This window comes from Rhinoraja longicauda, chromosome 4 (assembly GCF_053455715.1).
Source record: "Rhinoraja longicauda isolate Sanriku21f chromosome 4, sRhiLon1.1, whole genome shotgun sequence".
NCBI classification, from domain to species: domain Eukaryota; kingdom Metazoa; phylum Chordata; class Chondrichthyes; order Rajiformes; family Arhynchobatidae; genus Rhinoraja; species Rhinoraja longicauda.
In genome coordinates this window covers 35,768,940-35,791,717 of record NC_135956.1, presented here as the reverse complement: position 1 = coordinate 35,791,717, position 22,778 = coordinate 35,768,940, and the positions used below count along the sequence as shown (strand labels likewise).

Genomic DNA, 22,778 nt, shown 5'->3' with positions numbered 1-22,778 from the left:
ATTAGAACATTGTAACATCAGTGTAGATCCCCACAATGGTGCACAGGTAAAACATTTGCACATTCCATGTTATAGAAAAGTAGAGTTTACCATTTAAATCTGATCGTTTCGGGTCGAGCTGACGTCTCGACCCGAAACGTCACCCATTCCTTCTCTCAAGAGATGCTGCCTGTCCTGCTGAGTTACTCTAGCATTTTGTGATACCTTGGGTTTATATCTTTCAACCTAAAGCTACCTGGTTCATTATAATATTCAAATTTTGCTGCTGCATGATACTTAACATATAAACTGAATGTTGAACAGCTGCTGCTGTCCAGATAAAGGTCTTTTTAAGAGCCTTCAGTAGGGTGGTCAATCATCAGAGACAAAGTAACAGCCTTCAAAGAGAGTGATAAGTGCTCTAATGATGCAATGCTGGGGGGAAAAAAACTCCAATCCAATCAATCTCATAATTAATTCTATTGATGTGGTAGGTGAGGAAAGAGGAGGAGGAAAAGGGTAGGTGGGTGGATATGGGAAGAACCTTCCAACTAAAGTCACCAGTCCCTGTAATGCTGTTTAATGTTAGTTCCAGGCCAGCACAGTGCTGCAGCTGGTAGAGCTGCTACCTCTCAGCACCAGTGACCCAGGTTTGATCCTGACCTCAGGTGCTGTCTGTGTGGAATGTGAGTGTTCTCCATGACTGCGTGGAATTCCTCAAAGTGCTCAGGTTTCTTCCAACATCCCAAATGCGTTGTGGGTTTATAGGTTGTGTAGGAAAGAACTGCAGATGCTGGTTTAAATTCAAGGTAGACACAAAATGCTGGATTAACTCAGCGGGACAGGCAGCGTCTCTGCAGAGAAGGAATGGGTGACGTTTCGGGTTGAAAAGGGGGCTCGACCCAAAACGTCACCCATTCCTTCTCTCCAGAGATGCAGCCTGTCCGGCTGAGTTACTCTAGCATTTTGTGTCTACCTTGGGTTATAGGTTAATTGGCCTCTGTAAATTGCCCCTAATGTGTAGGGTTTGGATGAGAAAGTGGGCCAACATAGAACTCGTGCGAACAGGTTATTAGTAGCAGCCTCGCCAACAGCCTGTCACATCCCTTTTGTTGTTTGAAGTCTGTTTTACTCGTATGTTTTAGTGTATCTTTAGTTTTTGTATTATGTGGGGGTTGGGGGAAAACTTTTTTTATCGCTTCCTTCGACGGAGATGCGACTTTTTCCATATCGTATCTCCGTCCGCACTGCGGCCTAACATTGTGGAGCTGGCGGTCCCTTTGTTAGGGATCGATCTCGGGAGCTCCAACCGCAGGAGCTTCGACCACCCCGACGTGGGAGCTTCGATCGCCTGACTGCAGATGTTTCGATCGCCCCGACCGCGGGAGTAAAGAAGGAATGAAGGTAAAAGTTTTCTGTCGTCCATTACAGTGGGGAATGTGAGGTTGCCAAAAAAAACAAAATGGACGTGCTGCCTGCACTGGTGGGGACTTGTAGGGAGTGCAGTGATCTCGGTGTTTGTGGGGGCATCGCGCCATGAGGACATCTGATTGTTTTCTGACTGTTCGGGCAGACAGGGACTGTAGAGAGAGTGACAGCGGTTGGTACAACTCTGGGCACATCACGGTGAAGGAGGGTGTGTGTGGCCCGGATATTGAACTGATGGCTGTGTGTCTCCACTTCTGCTGTGTGCCCTGGGGGATTCTCACTTGTCACTGTGGTGGTTGTTTATGTTTAATCTTTAAAAGGTTTTGTATCTTGTTGCTTTTTTTTGGTATGACTGTATGGTAAATCAAATTTCACTGTACCTCAAGGTACACGTGACAATAAAGGACCATTGACCATTGAACCTTTAATGTTCGACATGGACTCATTTGGACAAAGGGCCTGTTTCAATGCTATATATTTCAATCAATCAAAGCCACAAGAGGAAAATTGCATAGTAGATGTAAAACTAAAATTTTAAAATGTAATCCTAATTTTTTTGGGGGGTCTGGTTCAAGATTGATGCCTAGAGTATTTTTCCATTTTAATGAAGTTAGATGCACACTAGTCAAAAATAACAACAGTCTAGTAAAACCTTCAGCTGCTGAGTCCTTGGTTCCTCACATTTGCCTTAATTTGAACACTCGTGTCACCTATTTTCTCCAGTAAAAATTCCATTCAGTGCCAAATCTTGCACATTAGAAGATTAATCTAATAATTGTTTAGTGATTCACATCAACTATTAACTCCCAGAACGAGAGCAACAGTGTGAAATAGTCAGGATTCTATGCGTCTGCTCAATTTGTAAAGCATCAACCAAAACCTGCAACTTCATGGCCATGGTATGATTCAAACTGATTGAAAAGCAAGTTTTTGAATTACACCCCGTCTCTTTGGTTCATAAAATGCAAAAAATGAAAATGTACATACAAATTGTAGGTATATTAGATCAAGATGACATATGGAATGTGGCATTTTTTTCTGCAATGTGCTTAGAATACTAAAGTAGCCTTGCAGACATTTGGAGCTGTGTGGATCTCTGGGCTGTAATCACCTAGACTTGCGACCAGCACTGTATTGTTTCATGGAATATAGGGTGGTGGCGATGGGTGGTACAATGAGTAAATTGGCTCCAATACATTTACAGGAATGAGAAATAATCTCATTAATGTACCCAATGTTAAGAGATTGACAGAAGGGATGCCAAGAAGCCGTTTCTTCCAGCTAAAACGCCTGGAGCCAGAGAGCATGTGTTGAGATTGTGAGGTCAGGCAATTAAGGAATTTCTTCTCACAGTTGTAAATTTTGCAATTTATTTTCCAGAGTTAAGTATATTGTTAAGTGGGCAGCAGCGGTAGAGTTGCTGCCTTACAGAGCCAGAGACCCGGGTTCGATCCTGACTATGGATGCTTGTCTGTATGGAGCTTGTACGTTCACCCTGTGACCTGAATGCGTTTTCTCCTGGAGCTCCGGTTTCCTCCCATAATCCAAAGATGTGCAGGTTTATAGGTTAATTTTCTTGGTAAATTTGTAAATTGTCCCTAATGTGTGTACGATAGTGTATGTGTGCAAGGATCGCCAGTCTTTGCGGTCTCGGTGGCTGAAGGGCCTGTTTCCGTACTGTATTTCTGACCTAAACTAAAAGATTGAGGCTGGTACCAATGGATTTAGAGAAAGTTTGGTTAAGGTATGATTGTCGAGACCTTAGAGGAGATCAAACCATAGTGGATTTTACCTTTAGAATAATCACCAAGTGGAATCTACAATGCAATAATCCTAGAGTGGATTTGTGGAAAATAGTAGGACAAATAGGAAATTAGACCATGAAATATCTCTGAAGAGTAAGATAATGGAGAATTTCCAAATAACATATAAACTTATTAAGGACAAGAGGGTAATTAAGGAAAAGTAGGTATTTTTCATGATTAGTGTGGTAACCCATGGGTGGGTTTATGGGAAACGAGTGTCATAAATGTCTGCATTTAATGTGGAGAAGGAAATGAAAGTCAGTGAGTTGAGGGAAGGGAACAGTAATATTTTAGAGTATATCGATATTACAAGGGAGGAGGTGTCGGTGGTCTTCAAAGAAAAGGTGAATAAATCTTAGGGCTTGAAGTACAGTATGTCCTAGGATGTTCTGATAAAAGAGAAGATTGCAGAGATTTTTTTTAACTTCATTAGCCATAGGAGAGGTACTGGAAGGTTTGGAGAACAGCTAATGTTGTACCTTTATTTAAAAAATGCAAGGTGAACAAGCAAGTTAACCGCAGACCAGTATCAGTCATATTGGTCATATCATATCAGTCATAAGTGTAAGTTATTGGAAGGGATTCTGAAGAGCTTATTTACATATGGAAAGGCAATGGCTGATTAGTGATTAGCTTTGTGCCACACAGCTCGTTTCAAGAACCGGATAATCATACTAAAATAGCTGTTGATGAACCTGGTGGAAATTAGGTCTCACAAATCTAATTGTGATTTGTGAAGAGGTAACTAAGAGGATTTACAAGGGCAAGGTGATCGATGTTGTCAACGTGTACTTTAGTAAGGGCTTTGAGGACATGCGTGGTAGGTAAAGGATGGTTCTGGAGGGTTGTTTCTCAGATTGGAAGCTGCCTGTAACCTGCAGCGTGCCACAGGGATAGGTGCAGGGTTCATTGTTGTTCGTCATCTATATTAAAAATTTAGATGAGAATGTAGTTGATATGATCACCAAATCTGTAGAAGACACCAAATTTAGTGATAAAGTGGACAGTGAAGTTTGTAATTCAATGCTAAGTGAGTGGTGGACTCAGCCTGGTCCATCATAGGCACAGCCCTTCCCTCCATCAAAAACATCCATGAGGTTCTGCCTTGAAGGTGGCATCTGTCATCAAGAGTTCCCACCATATGGGTTATGCCCTCTTCTCATTGCTATCAAGCAAGAGATACAGAAGCCTGACGTTCCACTCCACCAGGTCCAGGAACAACTATTTTCCTACAACTGTCAGGTTCTTGAATCATCCAGCACAAGCCTAATCCTACCTGAACAACTGAACAATACAGACCACCTCTTTAATAGCCCTAGCTCTCTCCATCCCCTCCCCCTTCCAAATTCTCCCTCTAGTCTTACTGTCTCTGACTGCATTCTATTTCTGTCACGCCCACTCGCCTGGCATCCATCTGAAGAAGGGTCTCGACCCGAAGGTAGACACAAAATGTTAGAGTAACTCAGCGGGACAGGCAGCATCTCTGGAGAGAAGGAATAGGTAACATTTCGGGTTGAAAAAGGGTCTCGACCCGAAACGTCACCCATTCCTTCTCTCCAGAGATGCTGCCTGTCCCGTTGAGTTACTCCAACATTTTATGTATACCTCTTTAATTACTGTGGACATTTTTGTTATCATTGTGTTTATATACTTTTTTCTTTGCATTGGCTTTCTTTTTAAAATGTTGTGTAATTTATGTACAATTTACGTAAAATTTGTATTGTTTTGTGCAAGTCTGAGTCTGTGTGCCTGTAACTCTGCTGCAAGTAAGATTTTCATTGTACTGTACCTCGCTGTGCTTGTGCATACGCCAATAAACTCTTCTTGACTTGACACATTTTGGACAGTTAAACCAGGGCATGGCATACATTGAATGGCAGAGCCCTGGGAGTATTGATGAACAGGGAGATCTCGAGTTACAAGGGGAGAGTTCCCTGAAAGTGGCAACACATGGAGACAAGGTGATGTAGAAGGCACAAGGCACTCTTGCCTTCTTTGACCAAGGCATTGAGATAATTATTGGAATGTCATGTTGCAGTTGTACAAAGTGTTGGTTAGACTACACAAGGAGTATTACGTGCACTTCTGGTTGCCATGCTATGAGGAAGGTGTGTTTAAGATAGAGATATTATGGAAAAGACTTTTAAGGGATATTGTCTGGATTGGAGGGTTTGAAAAACAAGGAGAGATTAGATCGGCTGCGTCTGTTTTCCATGGAGCAAAGAAAATGGGATGACATGCAAAGATCTTAATTTGTGAGCTACATAGGGTAGATGGCCAGTGTCTTTTTACCATGGTGGAGGTGCTTAAAACTTCAGGGCATAGGTTTAAGGTGAGCAGAGAAAGTTTAAAGAGGATCTGGGGGGTACATTTCTCAGACATAACTTATCTAGTATCTCGAATGAGCAGCCAGAGGAGATTGTTGAGGCAGGAACAGTAACAGCATTTAACAGGCTTCTGGATAGGTAGCTGAATAATCAAAGCCGAGAGGGACACAGAATTAATGTATAGATGCGGTGAGCTGAAGGCCTGTTTTTATGCTGTACAATTTCATGACTCTATGAACTCATGTCATCCCATTTTCTCATTTTTCATTGAGTCTTTCTACTAATAGAGCTCACTTATCTGTACCAAAACTCTATCTAATTTTGCATCATATTGTTAACTTAATAAATATTAATAACTTTGGTCAGATTTGCTGCAGTGGAAAAAATGTTTTTCTCAAGTTTTTGGGATCTCAAGCACTTATCTAAAAGGAAGTAATGTTTCAACATTTATCCTGCTAATTTACTTTATAATTTTAAATACCTCAATTAGAGGTCTCAGTACAGATCCCAATGGCACAGCTTGTCACAGCCTGCCAAATAGTTTCTTCCCTTTGTACTTTCTACAAGGGAATAAGGCCAAATCAATTTTGTTTGACCAGAAAAATAAATTTTGTGTTGGTAAATTGACTTAATTTAAAGGAATAGTGCAAGTTCTCCCTCTGGTGGGGGTTACAAATATTCAGTTTCATGGTTGAGGTATAGAATTAAAGATCCCTAGTTTCATTTCAGTAAGATTCCATGCGCAGCAAGTGAAAAACGTATTTAAAATGATATTGAGCTGATATGTTACCTATTTTTTAACCACTCACATGCCATTTACCCAGTTTTCCCTTCCCATTACTAAACTGTCACTGTTCATTCTTGGCCTCCACTGCAGCATGAGGCCCAAAGTAAACATGAGGAACAGCATTCTGCATTTGTAGTCTTCCACCCAATTTTTTCCTTTTTAGCCTTAATATGCTTGCAGAATATTTTGAGATTCTCCATTATGATGAATACCCCATGGTGCCCTTTCGTCCTCTTTCCTGTAAGTCCATTTAATGTGTGTTCATGAAAAGTGGTGATCCTGATATTATATGCGTCTGAGACCTGAACATCATACATTATGCACTTCAAGCCACATCTGCCATATCGGGAGCATCATGCAGTTCTCGTCACCACACTTTTGGAAGGTACAGGCGGCACGGTGGCACAGCGGTAGAGTTGCTGCCTTACAGCGAATGCAGCGCCGGAGACTCGGGTTCGATCCTGACTACGGGGGCCGTCTGTACGGAGTTTGTACGTTCTCCCCGTGACCTGCGTGGGTTTTCTCCGAGATCTTCGGTTTCCTCCCACACTCCAAAGACGTACAGGTATGTAGGTTAATTGGTTGGGCAAATGTAAAAATTGTCCCTAGTGGGTGTAGGATAGTGTTAGTGTGCGGGGATCGCTGGGCGGCGTGGACCCGGTGGGCCAAAGGGCCTGTTTCTGCACTGTATCTCTAAATCTAAAATCTAAATCTACATGATTTTTTGGAAAGAATGCAGAAGAGATGGGGAGAAGGCAGGCACGGGTTATTGATTGTGGATGATCAGCCATGATCACAACGAATGGCGGTGCTGGCTAGAAGGGCCGAATGGCCTCCTGCACCTATATTTTCTATGTTTCTATGTTTCTAGATTCACCAAGATATTGGCTTGGATGGAGCATTTCAGTTACGAGAAGACACAGAATAGGCTGAGTGTGTTTTTATTGGAGCAGAGAAGTCTAAGGAGTGCCCTGATGGAGATATACAAAATTGAGTGGAAAATTAAACCTTTCCCAGGCCAGTGGCATCAAGCACAAAAGTTTAGGGAAAGAGTTCTCAGTGGAGGGAGGAGGGAGTTCAATGAATGGAATGTTCCTTTTCTTCACCCAAAGGGTGGTTGGAATCTGGTGTCTGTGATGTTGGTGAAGGCAGGTAATCTCACATTTCATGAGGCACTTTGAGCAGCACAATGGCACAGCTGGTAGAGCCACTGCCTGACAGCACCTGAGACCCGGGTTCAATCCTGATATTGGGTGCTGTCTGTGTGGAGTTTGCACATTTTCCTGTGACTGCGTGGATACCCTCCCACATCCCAAAAAGATGTGTTGGAATGAAGGTTAATTGGCCCCTGTAAAAATAATCGCCCCAATGGTGGAGGGAGTGGATGCAAAAGTGGGATGATTTAGTCACACAGCACAGAAACAGGCCCTTCTGCCCAACTTGCACATGTTGACCAAGATGCCCCATCTACACTTGTCCGACCTGCCCATGTTTAGCTCATCGATATACTAAAACTCTTGTTTGTTTGTTCCTGAACTACAGCCAAAATGGTACACGATGGTGCAACAATTTTAGGTCCACCTTACTCACCGTCGTCCCTTTGGTGCTAATGGAAGAAGTTTCATTGAAATCGGTGTTATATTTTTAAAGTTATTCACATTTTAAAGATTAAATCTATCTCCTAGGGAGGGAGGGAAGGGGGTGGAGGGAGGGCAGGGAGGATGGGAAGGGGGAGGATAAGGGGGGTTGAGGGGGAGGGGCAGAGGGGGGAGGGGAGAGGAGGGGAGGAGGAGAGGGTGCTGCACCAATGCAGGTTTGGGTCCAACGGGTCCACCTTTCCTAACCACACATCTGTCCAAATGTCTTTTAAATGTTATATTACCTACCTCCTCTGGCAGCTCATTCCACATACCACCACTGAGGTCTGAAAAAGTTGCCCCTCTCACCTTCAACCTATATCCATCATCTGCACAGCCCTCCTCACCATCAAAGGCATCTGCATGAGGCACTGCTTCAAAAAGGTGACATCAAAGATTCTCGCCATCTGGACCTTATAAAGGTTTCTAAAATCATGAGGGGCATAGAAAAGATGAAGGTCACAATCTTTTTCCCCATGGTAGCAAACCGATAAATTGGAGTGCAGACTTAAAATGAGAGGAGAATGTATACTGTAAGAGGCAAGTCAATTGCCTCTATCATATACATTATTGAGCAAGTCAGTGATGGCATGAAGTTCTGCTTTTGAACATGTGCAAATCCAAGTGACATCTATAAAATGCACCTCAGCCACTGAGATTCAGCTGACCTCTGTTCTGGAGCGCAGTTGCTGTAGGTTGAAAGAGGGACATTTCCTTTCTTGAAAGTGGTCATGACAACAGCATCTCTGAGACCCATTGGTATAAACTCATTTTCCAAATGTGAAGGATAAACTGTGGATTTGTGATGGAACTGTACCACAGGAATTTTAGTATTTCTGCCCCTGAGACCTTGCTAGTTGTGATATGGTCTTTATGACTTCTTGTTGGTCAGGATTAGAGATGTGTCTGCCCAAATGCTGTGCGATAGTCATGGGTACTAAAAGTCAAGAATACAGTTGTGTTTGAAGAGATTTAATTTAGTTTAGAGATACAGCACGGAAACAGGCCCTTCGGCCCACTGAGTCTGTGCCGACCAGCGATCTTTGTACACCAACACTATCCCACACACTAGGAACAATTTTAACCAAAGCCAATTAACCTACAAACCTGCATGTCTTTGAAGTGTGGGAGGAAATCGGAGCACTCGGGGAAAATCCACAGGGAGAAGGTACAAACTCCGTACAGACAGCATCGGTAGTCAGGATCAAACTGGTCTCTAGCACTGTAAGGCAGCAATTCTACCACTGCGCCACCCCTTTATCTTTACACTGTTCCATCGAAAGGCATTGCTTGATGCATTCACATTAGATTGCCCCAGCCTCAACTGGCTCTGGCCACCTACCCCACCCGCAATCCCAAAACCCCCAATTCCGGTTACACATCTGACCACATTCCCAAAACCCCAACTCCAGCTACACACCAAATCACATTTTCCCCCTCCCCCTCATCCCCAATAGTCAGCAGGAGTTAAAGGAGTGGGTATGTTAGGAGATCAAAGATAGTTGTAAACAGAGAAGTGTAATATTAGTGGGAGGTCTTATGTTCTCAAATATTAACTGGTTCTCCTGCAGTGCAAAGCGCTTGGACGGGGTAGAATTTGTTAAATATATACAAGAAAGTTTCCTTAATCAATATAGAGGGACCTACTAGATAGGGCACAACACTGGACCTCCTCTGAGGAAACAAGGTAGAGCAAGTGACTGGAGTGTTCGTGGGGGATCACTTTGCGACCAGTGACCATAATTAGCCCAACCTCATCTATTGTAAGACAGAGGTTCGCCTGCACCTCCTCCAACCTCATCTATTGTATCCGCTGCTCTAGATGTCAACTTCTCTGCATCGGCGAGACCAAACGCAGGCTCGGCGATCGTTTCGCTCAACACCTTCGCTCAGTCCGCCTTAACCAACCTGATCTCCCGGTGGCTGAGCACTTCAACTCCCCCTCCTACTCCCAGTCTGACCTTTCTGTCATGGGCCTCCTCCAGCGCCATAGTGAGGCCCATCGGAAATTGGAGGAACAGTACCTCGTATTTCGCTTGGGCATCTTGCAGCCCAGCGGTATGAACATTGACTTCTCCAACTTTAGATAGTTCCTCTGTCCCTCTCTTCTCCTCCCGGTTCTCCCACTGTCTTCCTGTCTCCACCTACATCCTTTCTTTGTCCCGCGCCGACATCAGTCTGAAGAAGGGTCTCGACCCGAAACGTCACTCATTCCCTCTCTCCTAGATGCTGCCTGACTTGCTGAGTTAATCCAGCATTTTGTGATACCATAATTAGTTTTAAGATAGTTGTGGAAAAGATAGGACTGGTTTACAAGCTAAGGTTATACAGCAAGGCAAGTCCAATTTAGGAGGCATTAGGCGGGAACTCGCAGAGGACAACTGTATTAGTGCAGGAAAAGGGACATCTGGCAAGTGGGCACAAAAAGCTGGAGTGACTCAGCGGGTCAGGCAGCATCTGTGGAGGAGGTGATGTTTTTGGTGGAGACCCTTCTTCAGATTGAGAGTCAAGGGAGAGGGAAACTAGAGGTATGAAAAGGTACAGAACAAATCAGAGCTGGCAACGATGACCAAGGAGCCCATAATGGTCCATTGTTGGCTGTGGAGATGATAATGAAGGGATACGAACAATGAAACTAGTTGGACGACTAAGGTGGGGGAGTGACAGAGAGGGTGGGGGAGTGACAGACAGTGTGGCTGTCGATGTGGCGCCACAGGAGATAGGCAAGATTTTTAACGAACAATTCTTGTCCATTTGTACTGTAGAGAAGATTGTGGAAGATATTAGATTGCGCCAAATGTGTCATGATGTCTTGGACCACAAACTACCAAAGAGGTACTGACAGTCTTAAAGAACATTGAGGTGGATAAATCCCCAGGGCCTGACCAGAAACATGGTGTCTCTTTGTGTACTGCCTAGTTGAAGTCTGCTATATGGTGTTACTGGATTGTATGCTAAAACAAAGAAATAAAAACCTAAGTACGTGACAAAAATGTATCATTGAATCATTGAAGTGGTCCTCGGACATTATGGGAAGCTTGTGAAGAAATTGTGGTGACTCTTGCAAAGCTACTTGCTTCATCTTAGCTACAGGTGAAGTTCCAGAAGACTGAGGGTGGCAGATGTTGTACTGTTATTTAACAAGGGCAGAAAGGGCAATCCAAGGAACACAAGCCAGTGAGCTTGACATTTATGGTGGGTAAGTTATTGGAGGGAATTCTTAGGGACGGCATCAATCAGTATTTGGATAGACAAGGACACATTTGGGATAGTTAGCATGGCATTGTTATAATAATGTCTCACATATCTTTACTGGCCTTGATCATGATTTGTTAACACTTTATTTCCTATGCATTGAGGACAATGATGTGCTTTATCGCTGATATACAACTTTGCATAGTTATAGGAGTGGGAACAGATTGCTAGAGGACTTTTGTCTTGCAGACGCTGAATCTAAGGTGCAATTGCTTGTTTGTTTCAGTAAACGACTTGGAGCCTAGTCTTCAAACATGTAATAATGCAATTAAAGTCAAATAGTTTAACATTAGTTTTCAGGATTAGTGCAACACCCACAAGATACTGCTGTGCCCACAGCACAGACGTGACAAACCTGGCAGGGGAAGGGTTCTAGGATCTACAAAAAGTATTCTTGGGGAAAAATAAACAAAATTCTAAGTGACTCCTGGGAATCCCTAGCTTTTGACGACTCACAACAAAGGAGGAGTTTTTAAAATGGTCTTGAGATCCTCCATGTATCAAGAGTATACAGAAGCCTTGTATAAATGATGATAGAAACAGGCTATCTCATAAACTACCCTGCCACCTGCCCCATTGTGAAAGAGTCTGTGGACTCCCACTGGCCTTGTTCGCAAGCTCTGGACCCACTAACATTGACATCAATGTAATGAGTCACCCTCATCTCTGAGGGACTGCCTTTAAGGAAAGATAATATTTTGTATAACTTTTGTAACGCCTACCTATCCTATGACATGATACCCAACATGAACATGGCTGATGACGAACCTGGCAGAACCACAAAAAACATTTGATCTGTTGACAAGACCAGTCTGTATCAGAAAAAGGACTCCAAATAAAGAGTAATTCTTTAATAAAAAATTTTTCAAAATGGAGATAAAAGTAAATATTGTCAAAGTTATATACAATTACATACACATCTTATGGAATGTCATCAACCTGAAATATTAACAGTTTACCAGCAAACCTGCTCGGTATTTTTTATCACTTTGTGTTTACTTGAGATTTCCAGAATCTACAGTATTTTGTCTTTGAAGTAATACTTTCCTCTTTTATGAAATAAACATTTGTATAAAGATCAGAATTAAAATGTTCACAGATGCATAAAGATATAGGATGTTGTGTTCCATCTTATTCTCCACTTTGAAAGCATCATTGGGGTAATGTGTTTAACTCCATATTAAAATGGGTTAAAATTGCAGAAAGTTATTCCACTTCCCAAATGGCAACCTTCCCATCTTCCCTGCCTGCTCCACTAAGAACATATTTGTTTTCAGCAGAGCACAATGCTCGAACCATGTCTGCATGAGCCACCAGTTCTTTCTCCACACAGTATTTGTCTGCATCAATCACATATATTTTCCCATTTACTTTGTCCAATCCTTTGCTTCCAATCCAGACCTGAAAGAATATATTAAAATAGCATTAGTCACCGTTACTCCTTCAAATACATTATAAGTGTATATCTTTGCCAATAGAAATAAGAGTTAAATTCTACCTTGGGTCCTCTTTTTTTATATGCTAAAAATGTGCTAGTATTGTAAATGACCCATTAGTTTAAGTTAATGGCAGGAAGAATCAAATGGAGGTTGATCGGCATGTATGACAGAGAATATGTTTCAGAGACATAGGAGGAAGAGTGGGATTGAGGCTGGGACCAATGGAGAGCGGATGATTTGCAGATGGAACTAAGTGGGGGTAAGCAATGGGAAAAGTGAACAAAGGGAGAAGAAAACTATGAATCAGTAAGTGGAAGTGAAAGAACACTGGGGGTTGAATTTTCCCGAATTTGGAAAATTCAATGTTCATACCATTAAGTTGCAAGCTTTGCTCTTGTTCCCTCATCTGCAGACTCTTATCTTCATACGGGTAAGGACATTTACTGATCACTCCTACTGCCTTGATTATATAATGAAGAACCATTTCTTGATGCACAACAGTATGTGATGAGATACTTTCAGAGTGATGATAGATTTTAATGTTGTAATGGGACAGTGAACCCAGGAGGTGAATGTTGAATGTGAATGTAGGAGGAATCTGTGGATAATGTGTATGTGGTGGTGTTGTAAACAGCAAGGAAGGTTGTCCAAGTTACAGCAAGATACAGATCATAAAAAAAGTTGTGTGGAACATTGACAAATAAAATGCAATACCAATAAATGTGATGTGATGAATTTGGGGAAGTCAAAGAGGAGTAGGACATACACAGTAGGGTGTTAAGGAATGTTGATCACCAGAGAAACCTTGATATTTAAGTCCATAGTCTACTTACAGTGGCCTCACATGTATATAGAGAAGAGAAAGCAGCATTTGACTTCCTTGAATAGACACAAAATGCTAGATTAACTCAGCGAGTCAGGCAGCATCTCTGAAGAAAATGTATACGTAAATGTTGGAAAACATGATATCAGATTGTTGGAAAACATGATATCTACAGATTGTCGTGCATATAATATTTGCTGCTCTCTTTTGAAGGACGAAATGAATTTAGCCACAAAAAGAGTCAAGACTTTTGTCAACCTCCTGATACTGATACAAGCAGCCCACAGAGTGACTCTGCTAATATTGCAACAACCAGAAACATTGCAAAAAACATTTAGCACTAGTATGATACAGAAGAGATATTTAGGAAGAATGGCAAAGATCATATGAATTAGCAAAGGCATAGAGGCTACAGACCAAGTGCTGGTAAACAAGATCAGTATAGATGGGTACTTGAAAGTTAGTGAAAACTCGGTGGGCCAAAGGGCCTGTTGTTGAATGATTGCGATCCATTGGATGGTTCTCAATACACTTTTGAATCATTACATAAACTTGAAATTTACAAAATGATATATTACCTGATTTTTGACAAATATCATACAATTAATACTGCTGCAGTCCTGAAGCTGAATTTTTTGCCAGGGTTTTAATAGATTTTCCAAGTCCCAAAAACAAACTTCCCCTTTATCAGCACATCCAGTCACCAGTTGATTTTTCTGACAAGATATTAAAGGAAAGAACATTTGAGACAGTGATGTAAATCACTAATTCAAGAGAACAGACTCTGTGCTGCAGCACTATAGCTGAATAATGTATTTACAAGCATCATTGTTGAATGAAGTATTTTTGTTATGATTTTAATAGTTCTTGCAAATACAAGTCCGTTTTTTAGTAACATGATGTACAACACTGAAGTTTATGCAATGTTTAATTTCATTATTAGAGATTTTTTGCCCTCTGCATGATCTTTCTTGACAGCCAATATCATGTACAGGTGACCCTCCCGCATTACAGAGTGTGGGGTTATATTCCTAGAAAACAGTCCATACTGTGATTTTCTATAACACGAAGCTGCAGCATCTGCGTTTGCGTCAAGAAATGAATTGAAAAAAATAAATATTGTCTATTGATTTACTTTATAAAATTAAGTTAGGGCAAATTTTCATGCTGTATCCCAGGTCTTTTGGTAGGGATTTGTAAATTCCTTAAGGGTTAAATTCAATTACCTGAAATAACAATAACGCAAGGCTCTCCTGTACTTTTTGCATGTTATCAAACTGCAGACCTTAACTTCAATACTGATTTCTAATAATTCACAGAATATTCTTCTATGTGCAAGTTACTTTAACGTTCGGAAAATAGATAACAGGGTCAAGGAAAAGATGTTAAGAATGTTTAATTCTCATATGCATTGGGAACGGAACAACAAAATACTCACTGCAGTTTTACAGGGACATTAACAACAACAACATAACAATAAAACCTTAAATTATCAGTTATACTAGGCCATTATTATATTAGTGTAAGCAGGAATACAAGGGCAACCAGTACAGTTAGGAACTTTTATAGTTTTAAGGTCATAGTTACGAACAATGAATTAAAGTTTGGTCAATTAAGGGAGCTTTAAGAAAAGCTGTCAAACTACACTGAGAAATATAGATTAGCTACAGAAATGGGCAGATAAATGGCAAATGAAGTATAATCTGAGCGTGTAATCTAATCTGAGTGTGTTGTTGCACTATGAGAGGTCGAAATTAAGGGAAAAACAGCATTGATGAAGGTTATGCCATAAGGGGTAGGAGTAGAATTAGGCCATTCGACCCATCAAGTCTACTCCGCCATTCAATCATGGCTGATCTATCTCCTCCTCCAAACCCCATTCTCCTGCCTTCTCCCCATAACCTCTGACACCTGTACTAATCAAGAATCTATCCACCTCTGCCTTAAAAATATCCACTGCCAGCCTCCACAGCCTGTGGCAAAGAATTCCACTGATTCACCACCATCTGACTAAAGAAAGCTCTCCTCAAGTCCTTCCTAAAAGAATGTCCTTTAATTCTGAGGCTATGACCTCTAATCCTAGACTCTCCCATTAGTGGAAACATCCTTTCCATATCTACTCGATCCAAGCCTCTCACGATTCTGTATGTTTCAATGAGGCCCCCCCTCATTCTTCTAAGCTCCGAATAGAGGCCCAGTGCCGACAATCGCTCATCATAGGTTAACCTACTCATTCTTAGGATCATTCTTGTAAACCTCCTCTGGACCCTCTCCAGAGCTAGCACATCCTTCCTCAGATATGGTGCCCAAAATTGCTCACAATATTCCGAATGTGGCCTTACCAGCGCCTTAGAGAGCCTCAACATTACATACCTGTTTTTGGAACATGGGATAAACAACAGATGAACAGAGGGATTTTGGGGTCCAAGTGCATAACTCCCAGAAAGTGGCAACATAGGTAGGTAGAGTGGTAAAGGCGGCTCATGGTATGCTTACCTTCATTGGTTGAGGCATTGAGCATAAGGGTCAGGAAGTCATAACTATGTTTTATAAGACTTTGGTTGGACTGACTTGAGTGTTGCGTGCAGTTTGGGTCGCACCAATACTGGAAGGATGTGGAGGGTTTGAAGAGGGTGCAGGGGGGGTTTACCAGAGTGCTAGAGTAACTCAGCAGGTCAGGCAGCATCTATGGAAAAAATGGATAGGTGACATTTCAGGTCGGGACCTCTCCTCAGACTGAATGTAAGGGGGTGGGGGGGGGGGGGGGGGGAGAGGTGGGAGGAGAGAACTGGCTGCAAGAAAAGACAAGGACAAATCAGGGGCAACAACAGATGACCTCAGGCGGGATGGTTCCTTGTTAGACCAATTGTTGGCTAATGGAAGGTGTGGGATCAAGAGGGGTACATTGTTGCAAACTGTGGACTTGGTTAAATGACTAGAGCACTGGAGTATTTGTAGAAGTTACTTAAAATTAGAGAATTCAATATTCATACCGCTGGGTTGCAAGCTTCACAAGCTACATATGGGGTGCTGTTCCTCCCAGTTTTCTTCCCCCCACTTTCAGTCTGAAGAAGGATCCCGGAATGAAACATCGCCTATCCAGTTTCTCCAGAGATGCTGCCTGACCTGCCGAGTTGCTCAAGCCCTTTGTGCCTATCTTTGGTATAAACCAGCTACTGCAGTTCCCTGTTACTACTAAAATGCTGCCTGGTTTATGGGAATATTAGGTAGAGGGAGAGGTTGGACAGACTTGGATTGTTTTCTCTCGAAGCTGGATGTTGACTGAAGACCTAACAGAAGAATATAAAATTATGAAAGACATTGATAGAAGGAGATGGTCAGAATCTTTTCCCCCAGGATGGAAATACCAAATACTAGAGGGCACAGTTTCTGTTTTACATAGAGAGTGGTGAGTGGTAGAATGTGTAACCAGGGCTGGTGTGGGAGGCAGATACGATAGTGGCATTTAGGAGACTTTTAGATAGGCATTGGATATGCAGGGAATGGAAGGAAATTGATTAGCAGATAAGAGTTGGTCTTGGCTTCATGTATTGTACAGACATTGTAGGCTGAAGGGCCTGTTCAATGTTCTATGTTGCTGCCAGAGATTTTGAAGGGCTTAGGAAAAGAATTCCAGAATGTGGAATTAAACAATTGAAGCGATTCTCCCAACAAAAGGTGTGGCCAATCCAGAGGATCAGAGTTCGAGCTTGCAGGGGGTTCATGCAATGTGTGAGAATTATGGGATTTACAGTAAAAAGGACGCTGAGTATTTTAAATTGGGGACACTGAATGACATAGGCTCCGGAGGGCTGTGGTCCTGGAAGACGATGCAAGACCTGCAGAGTAAAAACCTGCTGTCATCATATACACACTCACTCATTTACACACATACTCCATTCTTTGGATTCACACGTTTTGAGGAAATAATCCATTGTGTGGGCACTGAAAGCAGGAGATAGACACAAAAGGCACAGGCAGCATCTGGAATTGGTTTATGTTTAGTGAAAGATGGGAAATTGGTTAGATGAGTACTGGAATGATTAAACTTGATAAGCGTGCTAATGAAGAGTTCAGTTGTCAATAGGCTGAAGAAGGGGTGGTGTTGGATGAGATTTCAAGGTTGGAAGTAGGTAGTCTTTGTAACTGAAGTACATGAAAGTCAGAATTTCTCGAATTAGACAAAAAAAAAAGTGTAAGCAATAGAAGATGAAATGGAATTATTGGTAGGAGTAGGAATTTCATTTGAGAACATAAAACAATGAATGACTTTTAAAGTTCATTTGTGTAGGAAAATAACTGCAGATGCTGGTGCAAATCGAAGGTATCACAAAAAGCTGGAGGAACTCAGCGGGTCTTTGATAGTTCATTTAATTGATAAGGTGATCATAGTAGTTCACTAACTATTGGGAACATTACTGAAATATATCTTTCCCAGAATGAGAGGCCGGTGAATGATTGATACGATATACAGTGCCCTCCATAATGTTTGGGACAAAGACCCATCCTTTATTTATTTGCCTCTGTACGCCACAATTTGAGATTTGTAATAGAAAAAAAATCACATGTGGTTAAAGTGCACATTGTCAGATTTTAATAAAGGCCATTTTTATACATTTTGGTTTCACCATGTAGAAATTACAGCAGTGTTTATACATAGTCCCCCCATTTCAGGGCACCATAATGTTTGGGACACAATAATGTCATGTAAACGAAAGTAGTTATGTTTAGCATTTTGTTGCATATCCTTTGCATGCAATGACTGCTTGAAGTGGACATTTCAAGTGGACAGTGCGATTCATGGACATCACCAGTTGCTGGGTGTCTTCTCTGGTGATGCTCTGCCAGGCCTGTATTGCAGCCATCTTTAGCTTATGCTTGTTTTGGGGACTAGTCCCCTTCAGTTTTCTCTTCAGCATATAAAAGGCATGCTCAATTGGGCTCAGATCAGGTGATTGACTTGGCCACTCAAGAATTGACTATTTTTTAGCTTTGAAAAACTCCTTTGTTGCTTTTGCAGTATGTTTGGAATCACTGTCATGCTGTAGAATGAACCGTCGGCCAATGAGTTTTGAGGCATTTGTTTGAACTTGAGCAGATAGGATATGTCTATACACTTCTGAATTCATTATGCTACTACTATCAGCAGTTGTATCATCAATGAAGATAAGTGAGCCAGTACTTTCAGCAGCCATACATGCCCAGGCCATAACACCCACATCACCGTGTTTCATAGATGAGGTGGTATGCTTTGGACTTTGGGCAGTTCCTTCTCTCCTCCATAATTTGCTCTTGCCATCACTCTGATATAAGTTCATCTTCGTCTCATCTGTCCACAAGACCTTTTTCCAGAACTGTGGTTGTTCTTTTAAGTACTTCTTGGCAAACTGTAACCTGGCCATCCTTTTTTTGCGGCTAACCAGTGGTTTGCATCTTGCAGTGTAACCTCTGTATTTCTGTTCATGAAGTCTTCTGCGGACAGTGGTCATTGACAAAACCACACCTGACTCCTGAAGGGTGTTTCTGATCAGTCGGACAGGTGTTTGGAGATTTTTCTTTATTATAAAGAGAATTCTTCTGTCATCAGCTGTGGAGGTCTTCCTTGGCCTGCCGGTCCTTTTGTGATTAGTAAGCTCACAAGTGCTCTCTTTCTTCTTAATGATGTTCCAAACAGTTGATTTTGGTACGCCCAAGGTTTGGCTGATGTCTCTAACAGTTTTATTCTTGTTTCTCAGTCTCACAATGGCTTCTTTGACTTTCATTGATACAACTTTGGTCCTCATGTTGATAAACAGCAATAAAAGTTCCAAAGGTGATGGAAAGACTGGAGGAAAGACAAGGTGTTGAGAGCTCTCTTATACCTGCTTTATGGAGGCAATTAAACACACCCGAGCAATTACAAACACCTGTGAAGTCATGTGTCCCAAACATTATAGTGCCCTGAAATGGGAGGACCATGTATAAACACAGCTGTAATTTCTACATGGTGAAACCAAAATATATTAAAAAATACCCTTTAATAAAATCTGGCAATGTGCACTTTAACCACATGTGATTTTTCTATTACAAATCTCAACTTGTGAAGTACAGAGGCAAATAAATAAATGATGGGTCTTTGTCCCAAACATTATGGAGGGCACTGTAGTTCAGCCACATTTACTGACAGGAATCTATATCTGCTGTCATCTGATACACACTCCATTCACTTGCACACATACCCCATTCCTTGGATTTACAAATTTTGAGAAAATAATCGATTGAGTGGGCATTGAAAGCAAGTTAGATGAACGAGAGAAAATGTTTGCTTCAGTACTGTTACTGCATAGCTCTAATATTAAAATAAGTTAAAAATAAATAAAAATAACAATAAAACTCAACCAGAAGTACTTAATAAAAATAACTTACTAACCTACCCCAGGAAGGACAAGGAAACAGCTAAAAAAGGCTCGACTCCCATTTGGATTTTCTAGTATCAATGTACGAAAAACTTGTCCAGTTTTGTTCACTTCCAGCAATGCGTCTCCTACACCTTATTGATTCGATGTGGATATGAAGTATTAACATCACAAACATTTAACAGACTAACAAAATAACATATTGGGTTAAAAAAAAAGCAGGAAAATTGGTCCAGCTGTGGCTATCAAGAGTTGTTAAAGTTAGTATTAGATCAAAGAAAAAAACTTACGATGTTCCCAAGAAAAAACAGTAAAGCAGAAGATTGGGAAATTTTCAGAATCCAATTAAAAAAAACAGCATTGATCAGAAGAGAAAAAATAAAATACAAGTACTAACCAGGGAGAGAAAATAGGACACTATTAAGGTACTGACTGCATTTGCGTGCTTTCAAAGTAATAGTAAGAAAGGACTTGGTTAAGACAGGAGATACATTAAAGATTTATAAGGGGGATATAAACATAGCACAAAAAGTAAGGAAATTTGTGTTTGGTAGATTATTTCTTTGTTGTAACAATGCTTCTTGGCAATAAATCTTATACCGTTGGAAAGCCTGTTTATTTCCCTTTTAAATGGTGCCACATTTGTAAGGAACATGCATTTGTGGGATGAGCAGCAGAGCTGAGTATATGGGTTGCGCCCATGAAAAATTTGCCAAATCTTCTCTGCCAATGCCAAACAGCTTATTCTGCTGTTGCTATTGACTCCTGTTTTGAGCTTCTGGTACCCCCAGGTGCTGACAATCAGGTGCCTGATTGGCACCTGATTGGCAGCATCTGTGAGCATGGGCCCTGCTACAGTGGTCAGTAGGTGTCTGCTCCAAGAATCGGCATGCCACGTTTGACTGATCTGGATAGGGCCCGTGCGATAGGGCAACTTCAAGCTGGTGTTCAGCAAAACCAAGTTGCGGCATTATTTGGAGTGAGCCCTAGTACCATCTCCAAAGTGAAGGCCAAGTTCCATATAACAGGGGATGTCAGAGACAGGTCGCGAAGTGGGCGTCCCAAGAAGACGACACCTGAAGAAGACCGTTTCCTCACCCTGTCAGCACTTAGGAACCGTAGGCTGTCTTCTACAGATTTGCAGTCAAGGTTTGCAGGACGATATGGCCGACGGCTCTCTGCCCAGACAATTCGGAACAGACTGCACGCAGCCAATCTCCGGTCTCATAGGGCTGCCAGGAGGCCTGCCATGACTGTCCTTCACCGTCAGGCCCGTTTGCGCTGGTGTCGGCAACACGTGCACTGGAACCTGAACATGTGGAGGAACGTTATGTTCAGCGATGAGTCCAGATTCTGCCTACGGCAGTTGGATCATAGGGTCAAAGTGTGGAGAAGACGCGGAGAACGCTATGCTGATTGCTGCACCGATAGAGTAACATCTTTTGGTGGAGGCAGTGTGATGGTGTGGGGCGGCATCTCCCTCACTGGAAAAACGAGGCTTGTCATCATTGGAGGCAATCTCAATGCAGAGAGATATCGAGATGAGATTCTGCAACCAGTGGCAATCCTATATCTCCACAGTCTGGGACCGAACTCTATCCTCCAAGATGACAATGCTCGCCCCCACAGAGCAGGGTTTCTCAGAGACTACCTCCAGAATTTGGGAGTGGAGAGGATGGAATGGCCTGCCAGCAGTCCTGACCTCAACCCCATTGAACACTTGTGGGATCAGCTTAGGCGTGCTGTTCGTGCCAGAGTGACCAACACAACCACGTTGGCTGACTTGCAACAAATGCTGGTTGAAGAATGGGATGCCATCCCACAACAGTGTGTGACCAGGCTGGTGACCAGCATGAGGAGGAGGTGCCAGGCTGTTGTGGCTGTGTATGGTTCTTCCACACGCTACTGAGGCTCCTGTTTATTAAATGAATAAATTGTTAAATTGCCAATATGTCTTGTTTCTTCAGACTTCAATCATCCAATCCACCAAACAACACCGAACAAGAGTCAATGGCAGAATAAGCTGTTTGGCATTGGCAGAGAAGATTTGGCAGATTTTTCATGGGTGCAACCCACATACTCAGCTCTGCTGCTCATCCCACAAATGCATGTTCCTTACAAATGTGGCACCATTTAAAAGGGAAATAAACAGGCTTTCCAACGGTATAAGATTTATTGCCAAGAAGCATTGTTACAACAAAGAAATAATCTACCAAACACAAATTTCCTTACTTTTTGTGCTATGTTTATTAGAAAAATTGGCTGAACCTAAAGTAGATAAATTACCTGATGGGATGCGCCAAAGGATTTAATGTATTGGAATCTTTGGAATTCACTGCCAAGAGGGCAACAGAAATTTAATCTCTGACTATATTTAAAACAGGTTGATAGATAATTTGATATTAAGGGATCCAGGTATATGGGGTTATTGCTGGAATGTGGTGTTGAATAGATCAGTCAAGACCTTAAGGACAGAGCATACAACTGGGACCAAATGGCTTTATTCCTGCTTCCATTTCTTATGTTTCCTTACATAACAACACATTACTACAGCAATTAAAAAAATAATTATAATACAGCTTGCCCAGTAAAACAATGCAGTAATATTATCATACCCTCATATTTTTCTTTAATGTTAATTTACCATGGAAATTTATTTTTGTAAGCAGTATTTTTAATACTCACAGCACCAGAGCATACAATTATGGAGTTTAATGGCAGTTAATCTGTGGCAGTTGGACAACTGAAAATTCGTCTTTATCTGCAAAGTGCTCACATCCCAGCAAATGACACTTCCATCTAGACTGCATGAATACACGCATTTTTGACTAGAAATGCAAGAGAATTTTCAGTTTAACAAAATCTTAGTTCCATAATCTGGATTTACAAGTGCATTTTAAAAT

The 22,778-nt window shown here is 41.8% G+C and overlaps 1 protein-coding gene across 7 annotated transcripts in view; it reads right to left on the bottom strand.

Annotated features, from left to right (window-relative positions):
* Positions 1-12,146: 12,146 nt before the first annotated feature.
* LOC144592689 (DENN domain-containing protein 3-like) overlaps positions 12,147-22,778 on the bottom strand; it is a 132,010-nt gene continuing 121,378 nt past the window's right edge. For 5 of the 7 annotated variants that reach the window (XM_078397506.1, XM_078397510.1, XM_078397507.1 and 2 more), the window contains 4 exons: positions 22,561-22,703; positions 19,894-20,009; positions 14,059-14,196; positions 12,147-12,619 (listed from right to left, as the gene is read on the bottom strand). In XM_078397506.1, coding sequence (XP_078253632.1) covers positions 12,425-12,619; positions 14,059-14,196; positions 19,894-20,009; positions 22,561-22,703 — 592 coding nt within the window. In that variant the 3' untranslated portion in view covers positions 12,147-12,424. Of the gene's footprint in view, positions 12,620-14,058; positions 14,197-19,889; positions 20,010-22,560; positions 22,704-22,778 lie in introns of those variants that run through there. The other 2 variants (XR_013547165.1, XM_078397511.1) reach the window with 2 other exon arrangements.